The sequence below is a fragment of the Serinus canaria genome, chromosome 10, assembly GCF_022539315.1.
Source record: "Serinus canaria isolate serCan28SL12 chromosome 10, serCan2020, whole genome shotgun sequence".
NCBI lineage: Eukaryota > Metazoa > Chordata > Aves > Passeriformes > Fringillidae > Serinus > Serinus canaria.
This window is the reverse complement of record NC_066324.1, coordinates 1,748,376-1,761,412: the sequence shown is the minus strand read 5'-3', so window position 1 is coordinate 1,761,412 and position 13,037 is coordinate 1,748,376. Positions and strand designations below refer to the sequence as shown.

General features: G+C 40.4%; 1 protein-coding gene across 1 annotated transcript in view; it reads left to right on the top strand.

Moving 5' to 3' along the window:
• The window catches only part of IQCH (IQ motif containing H), a 53,450-nt gene that overhangs the window by 14,276 nt on the left and 26,137 nt on the right, over positions 1–13,037 (top strand). The window contains 4 exon segments of the mRNA XM_050978544.1: positions 3,194–3,277; positions 5,333–5,508; positions 8,621–8,893; positions 11,933–12,124. Of these exon segments, the coding sequence (XP_050834501.1) occupies positions 3,194–3,277; positions 5,333–5,508; positions 8,621–8,893; positions 11,933–12,124 (725 nt within the window).

The following is a 13,037-nucleotide window of genomic DNA, read 5'->3' as shown; positions in this document are numbered from 1 at the left end:
AATTAGAAAACCTATATAAGTAGGTTAAAATATTTTTAAAAATATAAATTATTCCCTTTAAAAGAGGGATTTGAAAGTGCTGTTTGGAAAAGTTATTCCTGCTTGTTTTTATTAAATGCAGCTATATCTGGATATTTCCAGTATTCCATTGGGATTTTGCATGGATTAAATCATGATAAGCTTATTAAAATGTAATGGAAATATTTGGCGTTTTTTTCCTTCTTTTGAAATGTTAAGATTTAGACTGATTTTGAGAAAAAGCAACAAAAAATTCTTAACATTGAGCAATTTTGGTTTGATCTAATTTTAAGAACAGCTGATATTTAAAATTTTTAAAGGTCAAAACATAAAATCCCTACACTAAAAACTTTTAAAATCTAACAATAAAATTTTTTTGTGTGTAATTATTCTCCTCCTGCACATTTGATAATTTAAAATTAGGAATTATTGGAGTAGACTTAGAGGAAGCTGGAAAATTTAAACAGCAAACATTTGGCTCAGTCAAAAAGGACTAAATATGTAAAATGCCAGCTGATTTCAGCAGTATTTTTATTTCTTACTGCCTTTTGCAACCATAAAAAAAAATTTAAGCTACAAAACCTGGGACAGAGCAGATAATCAAGAAGACACCAAAGTCTGATGATACTCAGTGATTTCTCTGTTCAGTTTTGTAAATCAGAAATAAACCCTGAAATTCTCTGCTCAGTGTCCTTGATTTCAGCATTTGGGACAAATCCGAGTCTGATTTTTCTTCCCTTGCAGGTGGAATTCCAAGGAATGGTGATAGAGCCAGGAGGGTGAATTTCTCATTTCACAGCAGTTTCAGATTCATGTCAAGTTTCTGGAAATAATCCAGGAAAAGGGATGGTGCAGAGCTTAAATTGTACTGCTGGGAGGAGCAAATGGTTCCATTTATTTCACCCAAAGAAAAACTTGGGATTTCTAGGATAGCTAAAAGGGCAAAGCAGAATCCAGTGGTTAAGGATTGTTGTCAGGCAGGATGAGGAGAAATGAATTGGAACCTTTAAATCAGATTTACAGTTACACAAACGTGTGCCAAACAGAGACAAAAATTCAGTTTTATTTATGAAACCTTGGCTGTCCTTTCCTAGAGCTGTCCCAGGTCCTGGGCAGCACCAGGTGAGTGATCCCAGCTCATTTTCCTCCTCCTCCTTCAGATCCTGCCCAAGAACATTTCTGTCCTGTCCCCCTCTCTGCTGTTCCTGTTCTCCAAGGAACCTTTGAGGATTCTTTGGTGGGAGAAGCCACTTGGAGATGAGCAGAATTTATTAAGGAAATGTCAATTAAAGGGTCATTATAGGGCTGAGGTTAAAAGGGCAATGAATGAATGAATTCCTCTTATTTTAGCCCTTCTCCCTGCACTTTGGAGTCATGAATGCCAAGCCCAGTCCCATTCCCAAGTGTTCCTTTGGCCACATCCCAATTCCAGCCACCATCTGGAATTTCTTGCCCAGCCTGGGGGCTGGGTCAGGCACCAGAGCTGATGGCACAGCTGCACTGGAACATGCAGCCTGTGAGCACAATATATTGCATTTATTTGGCCTGGAAGAGGAATATTAACCCTTGAATCAGCTTCCTCAGGTGTCCAGTTTTGGAGTATGGAATGTTCAAGGTGGGTCAGGAGGAATGTGGTTCATCCTGTCCAGAGGGAGGCCAAGGATCCACCAGCAGTGAAAATTCCTCATTAAATCTAATGGGGTCATGCCAGTGCAAGTTAATATCTTGTCACTTAATGTGGTTTATTAACCTCCCTGTGCAAAGCACAGTGCTACAACACTGGATCTGCAAAGCCTGAGCAAAATGCAAATTTCTACTTATTTAATTGCCACTTTGTTATTCCTTTCAAATAATTCCTGGTTTTCCAAGTGATGTTTGTACGTTGTTTTTTGGCCTAGTTCTTAAAACCCAATGTTTTCAGGGTAAGGAAATCAGCTGCATTCTGAGGCTGACTTTTAAATGGTTTGAAAATATTAGGCAGCATTTCTAGTGCCTTAAGACTGGGTGACAGAACAAAATGAAGCCTTGAGACTAAAGTTTAAATACTCTGAGCAAGCTTTTTTCTAATTACTGTAGCTTAATACTAGAGGAGTAAAAAAAAAATCAAATCAATATATTTTACTTAGATGAGTTCTCCGAGTGCCTGGTACCACTGTGCAGACTGTAATCTGTAAGTTTGGTAAGAAATGACCAAAAATTAAACTGGTAATTTTAATTGCTCTGTATTTTCTCATGTTCTGTGTGCAATTGCCACAGCACCTTAGAATGCTGATCACTTGTAGTAATTGTCTTTGTAATTAGGCAGAAATATCCCCTTTGCTGTTTCCTACATGAAAGCACTGAAATAACTGAGCAGCTTTTAGCCAAATTGAGCTTTGCCTGGGTTTCTGATGATTTTCCATGTGCAGATATATGGAAATGTAAGGATCTTGTTCCTGAATCAGTCACGTTTTTATGCCAAACACTGAAAATTGGGATTAATCCTGATGGATTAAACAATTGATATCCCTGGTGGTGACTGCCAGTGGAGCTGTGGCTGTTTGCACAGGCACCACAATTGCTTTGGAATTTCACCAATTTGAAAATGACAGCCTTAAAAAAATTATAGTTACAGTGCTGCTGTCATTTCCTGCAGTCTTTTTGAACGTGAGCGTGGAACCAGCTGGAATTGTGACCTGCAAAGAGATAATCCAGGCTCAGACAGGCTGTCACTCACCTTTCCTCTGCAACAAAGTGAGCAGGTAGCACTGAGACATCTCCTTAATGAAGTGGCTTTGGTGCCTTTTATCTGTGTGAAGGACAAAATTACCAGCATTCTTCCTTAATGATGGTGTCATTTTTTTTTTCCTCCCCCAGTGTTTACATTAAAAAAAAAAAAAAAAAAAAAAAATCCAGCAACATGAAAGACTCCCAGCAAAATGGTCTGCATGGTTCAATTAGAAAACTCTGTAGGGCTGTAACATTCAGGTCTGTTATTTAAAATGTCAGAAAAATGTGAAGTTATATCAGTAATAAAAGTAAATTCAGAAAAATGCTGCAATGAGTGCTGTGAGATTTCAAATAGGGTTTTTTTTTCCAGCTTTTTTGAATCCAGAAATCTGATTTTTTTTTTCTCCCAAATCTGTACCAGGGGTTTTCTGACTGCAGTTTGAGGGGGGCTTTCCTTGTTTTCCAGGATATTCCCAGCACATCCGTGAGCACATCCCTGACCTTGCTCTCCAGCAGAACCTGCAGATGGGGAGGCTCTGTGACATCCTGGGTATGTGATCAGCTCCTGCTCTCTGGCTATTCCCCCTTTCAGCTGGCACTGAGAGAAAACAACAATGGGACTTTTCCAAATTAATATTAATATTAACTATAGAGCACAGAGAAGCTGAGAAGGAGTTGTGGCATTTCCTGGCCGTGTTATCCATAAAAAGCCTGTGCCGAGGTGGAGCAGCCTCCTCCTCTCCTGGGAGCTGCTCAGCCCCACAGAGTGTTCAGTGCTCCCCAAATCAGGGAGCCCATTCAGGCTCACACAGAGAAAGATGTGCTGCAAAGGAGCAAGCCCTTATTTAAATCCTTTTTTTTTTCCCCTTTTAAATCAGCAAAAGGAATCTATTTACAAGTTTATTTTCCTGACAGGCTTCTTTCAAGCAAAGCAGGGAAGGATATTGGTTAGCAGTGACCAACTGCATTGGCTGCCTGGGATGACATATTTCACATGATTCATGTATATTTCAGGATCATGATTATTTTATAAATGCCATTTAGTAAGTTTGGAACAGAAATATATTAGATCCAGAAATTTACAGTTGCCTAAAATAATAACGTAATTGCCTTTATATATTATCTAGGCACTAATACTGTTTTTTTCCACTGTACTCTTTTATTTTTTCTTTTTTTTAACGTGGATTTTTTTGGCTGTTAAATGATAGAAACTTAAAGGGACAAAGTCATACATTGAACAGATATTTTTTTCTCATTTCTTAACATGAAAATTGGTTCTGCTGTAAAATAGACCACAAGGAAGATACAAACGAGCGAAATATTAACTCAATTATGAACTGGATCATTTGCTTTACCTGAGCCTGCCAGAGGAGCTCTGAGATTTTCCACTTTGGTTGGGTTTTTGTTTGGAAAAGCAGAGGATTTCCTTGCTGTTTGTGACCTCCTGTGGGTTAAGCTGTCCCTGGAGCCCCCCTGTGTCCTGAGGAGTCTTTATCTCTCTTGTAGGGCAGTGCTACAGCAGCAGAATGTGCTGCAGCTTTTTATTCCCCAAATTCTCCAGAGCTGTCAGTTTTGCCCTTGAGTATTGCCTGGTGAATGGTGCTGAACTCTTCCAGGAGTTATTTTTTAAAGTTATCTGGTAAATAATTATACAAAGACTCTGCTTGTGGGCTCTGGTACTTTAATGCCTCAGGTGAGTTCTGGCCTCACTTTTTAAATATGGATTATTTCCCTGCAGCTCTGGCAAAACAAAGTCAAGCAGTGGGATCTCTCATTCACGTTCCAACCTTTGGCTCGGGGTTTCCTTGCCCAGGCCTTGCTTTGCTGCAGTCCTTCCATGGAATAGCAGCTATCCCTGGCACTTGTGCACAATAAAACAATGCAAGGCTTCCCACTGATTTGGATCAAAATCTTGGAGTGCTCTTTGCCTATTGATGCCTCAAGGCCCATTAATTCATTAGCTCATCTATTACCATTAATATTTTAGCAGGACAGAGTGGTTCCAATTTTCCCAACTGCCTGTATTACAGATTTTCCTTCTGTGTGGACACAGCCCTTCAGCCCAAGCTGTTTTCCATGAGGAAAAGCAGATTTCCACACCGTGCTGCCCTGCACACTGCCATGCCCAGCAGTGGTTATTAATGATGCCCCACCCTGAGCTTTTGTGTGGGCAGCACAGGAGTAGGAACAGCCCATGGAAAATCCAGGCAGCGTAGAAAATTGCAATTTCCTCAGCTTTCTCAACTGAATGGCTCCGTTTTATAATTTACTGGCATTAATGGGATGTATTTTTCAAGCAGTTCAATTCCCATTGATGTTAATGGGAGTTGGGCTCACAAATCCCCCTGCACCACTTCCCAAATCCTGCCCCAATATGTTCTGCAGATTGAATCCCAGGAAGCAGCTCTTCCTTTGGGTCACTGCCCTGGCTTCAGAGAAATGCTGAAGCACGGCAAAAAGATTTGGGAATGCAGCCCCATTTCTCTTTATTTGCAGTGCATTTTGAGGAGAGCTGTTGGAGAGCAGAGGGTTGGGGATGCTGGCATTGCTGTTGGGAGTGTTGCACCTTTCTCCCAGCAGTGAGCACTGTGCCCCTTTGTTTCAGATGCCAACGTGGACGTCATCTACATCTGCCCCCTTGCTCTGAGTGAGGAGCTACTGCAGTATTACAATAAACTCCTGGGTCTGCAGGCAGCTGTTAGATCTGGGAACCCTGAGGACATGGCTGACCTGCAGGACAGGTTCAAAATTCTCACCCCTGAAGCTATAAACAGCTTCCCTGTGAGTTTGTCTTCTAATTACTACAGCTTGAGGGATGCAGTAAAATTAAATTGGAAATTTTATAACTTGCAACGCTCTGGTACACATCAGTGAAATATTATTGCAAGTTTAAGGGCTTTACTGATTAGACTACTAGTTAGAGCATTGGAAATAAATATCCTGGTTTAGCTTTATAGACTTGCTTGAGATAGTCCTAGATTGGCTATTTGTAGGCTCTTGTCCCTTCTGACTCTGTGCTTGGGATTGGGAACTTGATAGATTTATATCTCTAAGCAAATCATAGCAATAAACCATTCTTATTACTCAAACTTTATCTCTGGCTAGCCCAGCCCTCAGTCATTGCTGTGTTTGCAGGGCTCTTGCAACTAAATCCAGTGCAGAGCTCCTTAAAGAACAAGGCTTAAATAAAGTGAGGTAATAATACAAAAATCTGAGTTTCAAACAGATCAGAATAATACATAAATATGAGCTCCATTAATACAAAAGTGATAGTTGCAGAATAACAATCAATACTAGAGAAATATGAGTTCCAAACCTGTCAAGTCAGGTTTAATTTCATGTGCTAAAGCATGTTCTAATTAATGTACAGTGTGTTCAGTGTTTCTGAAAATGCTGCAGTGCAGTGGACACTTCACAGTGAGTAATTGTTTTATATTCCAAATGTTAAACCCACAGCAGTGTCTTGGCTGGGCTTTGATTCTTCTCAAACTTTGGGGCACATTTAGGGGCTTTGCTTGAAGCCCTGCTGCTGGTTTTGCTATTTTTCCTTTTTAAGTTGTACTTTGACAGCCATAACAGGTTTTTTCTCTGGATGCTGGGTTATTTTTCCAATAGTAACTCCCAACTGTGAATTAATGCCAAAATCTGTCAGGAGAATGGGCAGCACCAGATTTTAGGTGAGCCAGGTTGAGGTGACCCCTCGCTCTTGAGTGCCATGCACCTGTTAATGTGCAAAACCCACCTTGGTTCATTTAACAGGTGTTCTTTACCATTTCAGAATTAATATTTTTAATGAATACATCCTCTGTGAGGAGAGGAATCTGCTCAGGACTGCTCCTGGTCATGCCTTGGTTTCTGTGCCAGTTTGGACAGTGTAAGGGTTTGAGGTTTATAAATTATTATAAAGGGTCTTTCTCCTGGGTTATTGAATAAAAAACTTTTATTGCACCTAATGGATTGAAATTTATTCCAAATCAATAAAAGTGGCTTGAAGGCCACTTCAGAGGCTCCTTTTAGCAATTCCAGAGGCACAGATCAGCCCTGCACATTTTCCCAGCTGTTTTGGTGGAACTGGCTGGAAGGAAAATGTGTGGAAAAGGCACAGCTGGTCCTGATCCTGCCCTTGAGGTGTGTCCAGCTGGAGGCAGCTTTGCTCTCCTGGTGACTCTGATGCCAAGGGCAGATCTGGGATCTTGGGAAGCTGAAAACAATCAAAAATCAACAGGTTTGAGAGCCAAGAACTGTGGTTAATTCCACATCCATATCCCCTGTTCCTGCTGGAATCCCTCAGTTCTGCTTTTCCCTGCTCTCCCTCCCACTCCCATACACCCTGACAGCTCTAGCACTCTCAAAGAGCAGGAATGAAGCAGCTTTTACAGCCTGACCTCTTAATTAAGTGTAAAATCCATTACTGAGGGGCACAAAGCAAATCTCCTCCCTCCAGCCCCACTGTGGTCCCAGGCTGGGAATGGATCCTGTTCCCTGCAGGCAGAGCTCTGGCATGGGCCAGCTCCCTGCTTGGGAGCAGGGCTCAGCTAAAGGCAACCCATGGGTCAGGACTTTGAGTGTCTTGGCTTTAAAACTGATGCAAGCAAAAGGGCTCCAGGTGATTTGTTTGCTGTTCTTTTCATCCTGAAACTTCTGTAATTCTCTTTTTTTGCTGGAGCTTTGGAGAGGATCCCATTCCTGCTGTCCTTGCAGGGTGCCCAACTCCTTCACAGAGAGGTCTGGGCACCTTTTGGAGCTGTGTTTGGTGTGAGAAGGCACCAAGGGACTGACAGAAGGGGATTCCTTGTGTTCTTTTCCAGCACCATCCTCCCTATCCAAGCAAAGAAATCTGGATTTCTACTTCAGTCCCTGGCAATAAACATCCAGGACTTGGAAGGAAAATATTTTGTGTTCTTCAGTGCTGGAAATCCCTGGCAAATCCAGGATTTGTATTATCCTGAAAATTCCTGAGGCCTAAATGAGATGAAATCTCAGTAGGAAGATGATTTTCTCCTTGTTGGGAATATGATTTGTTCATGACAATTTATTGCAGTGGATTTCTCTTGTGCAATTTCTCCATCCCTGTCTCACCCTCAGTGTATTTTTGGGAAAATAATTGGAATATATGCAGGCCATGCATGGGATATGTTGTTTAAAACATTTCTGAGGTTTCACCTGCCATCAGTGATATTCTTAATTTAATTTCAGTTTGTAGGGTATGTCATGATCTGCTTGTTCAGCAATAGACCTTTTTTTTGGGAAGAAATAAGAAATTCCTTCCAAAAAGTTGGAACCCTTGTGTTTTAATCAAAAAAACCTACAACAAAACTGCTCCCCTCTCCTTAAGTGGTCCTTTAGATGAGCAATCAGAGCTCCTGTGAAATGGAAATGTGCATCCCCAGTAATTTAATGTAAGCACTGAAAGCTTTTGTAAATCAAAGTGTTTTATTCTCAGAGAATCACTTCAAATAGCCTGAACTGTATGTGAAATACATTCCCTGCTATAGGGAGGGGGGGGATCTTTCATTTTTTTTATTGATTTTGAGGAGCTCTGGAGTTAAACCATGCCAGGAGTGTTGCTGAGATGAATCACTATTATCCAAAGGCCAGCAGCCTCTGTGCCTGACAGAAGGATAATTCCACACGGATCAAATAAATACAGATGTGTAGTAATTAGTTCTATTCCCAACGAGGCCATTCCAACCCACTAAAGATGTGCACGATTATGGAGCCTCACCCCAACAGCTTTTATCAATTTAAACTGCTAAGCTACAGGATAGGTCATAACCCAGCCTGCTATTAATAATGTATTCATTGTGGGCAACCTTAGGAATTAGGGGGAGGGAAAAAAAAAACCAACAAAAACCCCACTTCTCATAAGAATGAATGTTCTCTTTTTTTCCAGGAGCATCACATGTGCCTGGCCACTGTGCTCAAGTACAGCCCCAGGACAATGCAGAGGCTGCAGGTTCTGCTCCAGGGCAGGGATGCCTACATGGTTGGGGGTGTTCCCCACCTGGATGATTTGGCTGTGGCTGACCAGCTCCAGGTGCCACTGCTGGGCTCAGAGCCAGCAGTGGCTCAGCTCTACAGCACCAAGTCTGGCAGCAAGAGAATCTTTGCCAGTGCTGGAGTGCCAACCCCTCCTGGAGAGTGGGACATCCACAGCAGGGAGCAGGTGAGCACTTGGGTCACTCCAGGAACTCCACTGATGAGACCCTCATCGAGGAACAATAGCTTTATACTGCAAATATTAAACCTGCAGTGCCTTGGCTGGGATTTGGTTTGTAGCAAACTCTGTGGCACGTTTAGGGGCTTTGCTGGAAGCCCTGTTGCTGCTTTTGCTATTTGTTTTTCTTTTCTAACTGAACTTTGACGGTCACAGCAGGTTTTTTTTCTGGATGCTGGGTTATTCTTTAATAGTAACTCCCAACTATTTTTCCAGTGGTAACTCCCAAACCCTTGTGGGTTTGATCGAGTCTTGGGTGAGGTTGGGTCCTTTTGTGGCTCAATGAAATGCAGTTTGTGCCCAAGGCAGGAAGGGACACGATTACTCTGGGGTTCTTCATGGGCTTGAGGATGTACAAGTGTTTGGTCCAATATTTGAGACAGTTTGTGCTGGTGCCCCATGGGTGAAGTCATGAAATGAATCCATTTTACCAGTGAGTGAAGATGCACATTTTCCAAAAATCCTTGTTCTGAGGGGAGGAAATGTCCCTTCAGTCAGCCTGCTCCCACTGAGGCTCCCTGAGCATCTCTGCAGTTTTGCTTTGCAGCCTGTCATTGCTAAATTCATCTCTCTTGTTGGCATGACCAGTAGGAAAATAACAACACGCTATTGAACCGAAATTATGATGCACAAGAGGTTCTCTGTGCTTTCATTTCACATGTTTATTTTGCAGCCAGCTCCTCAGTATTTTATTCTCTAAGCTGATTTTGCAATTTACAATGATATGTCTAAATATTTATTTTAAAAAAAGCCCAACATTTTTATGGTGGTGTTACTTCTCATCCAGGAAAATAATCATTGTTCAGGTTTTTTTGTAGGTGCTCCTGCTTCTTCAAGAGGCTTTTCACATTGCTTTAGTTTTTATTAATCACCTTTAGCACTGGACAGTTTAAGCTACACAAATCCATTGCTACTTCTCCAGTAGATGAAATAAATATATGATCAATGACCTGCAAAACAGCTGTTTGATTTATTTGATTCACGTAAATTATTTAACAATACTTCTGGTTCATCCTACAGGGTTATGGAATTTCTCCTTCTGTTGTTTGCTTGTATGAAATATTGACATTTTAGGTTAAATAATCAAAGTGAGGTGACACCATGGTAAAGCACAATTCAATTTTCACTTAAAGATAGCACATAATTCTTTGTGATTGGTACAGTCCTTACAGGATTATTGATCCTTTTCATTACTGTAGGGGGAGCCCTCAAGAAAAACACATTTATGTGATTCTCAAAAGCCACAAATGGAACACATGTAATTGTATTTTAGGTCAATCTTTAAAAAAAAGAAGCAAAAATCCCTCAAATTACTCTGTAAAACGTAGAAGGCTCCAGCCAATGCAACCAGATCTGAGAATACTTTTACCAGGTTCAAAGTCATTTGCAGTTTCTAAGAAGCTAATTGCATCCTGCACCAGCTGGGCAAAAGGCATTTGAAAGCCATTTCAATCTGTGTACATACACAAATAAATAATTAGCATTTTTATAAAGCCTGCCTGGTACCTCCTCTGTGCATTTATAACCATGGGATGCACTCTCCAGCTGCAGAATCTCCCAGCTGTTTTGGCTGCTGCTGCCCTGGCACATTTTTGCAAACAGCATCGTCCACCCCTGTCACAAAGATTCATGGAGCACTCCTGGTGATCCAAAACCTCAGACAAAACCAAAACCAGCAGCTGGGCAGGTAAATTCCTGTGTGCAGAAAACAGGGATGTCTTCAAAGGCAGCTTTCAATCCAGACCCAAACAGCTGTAACAACTCAAACACCTCTGAGAAAATGAACCCATATTGTTGGATTGTGCCCTTTGCTGACCCAGAGAGGGGCAACTGAGAGGCTTTTTAAAACTTTTATTCCATTTTCAGACAATACAGATGTTATAATTCATGCCATTGCAATCAGGAGCCAACTATTTTCTGTGTTTCTTGGCCTATCAGCTTTAGCCACACCACGCTGTAAATGCCTCAAAGCCAATCATCTAAAATTGCCCCTCGTGGGTCCTACACAGTGCATCTTTCATAGTTCTATTTCTCTAAAATACCCAGTTTTATTTGTAAGGCCATCGTTTCAAACTTCTTTCCAGTTCCATTCCATGGCATTTCTAAGCCAGCATGTCTTAGCTCAAGGTTGGCATATGGATGCACACTCTGTGTCTTCTGTCAGGCTTTGAGAATTTCCTACCAATCCATTTCCCACATTTCCCCCTCTCTCTTGGACAGAAAAAACGTCTTTGATGGTTTTATTCATCAATTTTCATGCACAGTGAAGCACACGGGGCTTTATCACTGCCATTGTCACTATAATAATCAAGGTATAGAAACTTATTTTAATAAATAATTATAATATACATAATATTATATAATATATAAAATATCATGTATATATTATCTAATATAATATATAATACTTTATATATAAAATGCATCATACTATATATATCATACAGGGCTTTATCACTGCCATGGACACTATAATAATCAATGTATAGAAACTTATTTTAATAAATAGTTATAATATATGTAAGATTATATCATATATAAAATAACATGTATATATTATCTAATATATAATATTTTATATATAAAATACATCATACTATATATATCATACAGGGCTTTATCACTGCCATTGACACTATAATAATCAATGTATAGAAACTTATTAAAATAATTATTATATATATAATATAATATTATATAATATAAAATAAAGTATATATAGTATCAAATATTCTCTATATAAAATCTATCATAATCATTGTATATAATCTTAGTAATCAATGTATTTGAACTTAAAGCTCCTTTAGCCAAGGTGCCAAACTCTGTCTTTCAAATAAGTCATCCCACTATGTCAGCCTTCTGCCAGGCTTTGAGAATTCTCTGCAAATCCACTTCCCACACATATTTAGGAAAATAACTGGTAATAAATGTCCCAAATAACTATTTGGGAGCTGGAGGTGTGAAGGGTTTTGTGTCCCTGCTCTGCAGCTGCTCCGTGCCCTCAGCCAGCTCGTCCTGGACAATCTGGAGGTGCAGCGCTGGCTCTTCAAGGTGGATGATGAGCGTGCAGGAGATGGCACTGCCTTCTGTGATGTCACTTCCCACCTGGAATGCTACCCCTGGATCCAGAGGGAGCAGCAGGGACACGGCCCCGAGGTGTGGAGTGAGAGCCAGGCTCGTGTGAGTAACAAATCTGCATCTCCTGTGTTGTCTTGGCTCTTTAATATCCCCTGAGGTCCCTCCTCGCTGTAAATCCCCTCCCTGAGCCTTCCTGTGAAGGTAAATGTTCATATCACAGCTCAGCCTGGCTTCACAAAGCAGCAGGGATTCAAAAAAACAGGGAAATATTCCAAAATATTCCAAAATATGAAGGAACGCTTGGCAGCCAACTGAGGAAGGACTTGTGTCGTAACACTTCCTATGCAATAATGGGCAGGGTTTATACATTTTTTGGTATAAATTTTATACATTCTTTTAGCTAAGTGAAGACATAAAGGAAAGGTTATAGGCAGCACAGCCAAATCTCCATAGAAAATTGGAATTATTTCCATAGAAATTTGGAATTACTGAAACAAAGATTAACTGGGATTGGGATTAAAACAGCTGAACACCACTAATTTGAAATCATACAAACTGACTGGTTTTTCAGCTGGTTTTCTATGGATTATTTTTTCTGGATGTTTTGCCTCATTAATAACTTTTAAACCTGTATGAGACAACACTTGTAGGTTTTGGTGATCATTAAACTCCTGCAAGTTTTATTACCAGGGGTGTTCAGGTAAGGAGATAAAAATCTAAGTAAGGGAAACATTAGAGTATGAACTCAGGCACTCCTGGATTCCTAAGAATCCCCAGGACTGAGAGGCTGGAAGATGATCCATTTTAACTGCAGAAAAATCCATGTGAACCCACACTTCATTATTCTGGCATTCCAAGAACTATTTGTAGTTTAAATATTTGTTGGTATTTAAATGTGTTAATTTCAATAAGCATTTGATATTTCTGTATATCTTGCCAAATTCATTCCTAATGTAATGGTTTTAAAGCCAGAAGGAATGTATCCAGAAAAATGGTTTAATTTACATAAACTACT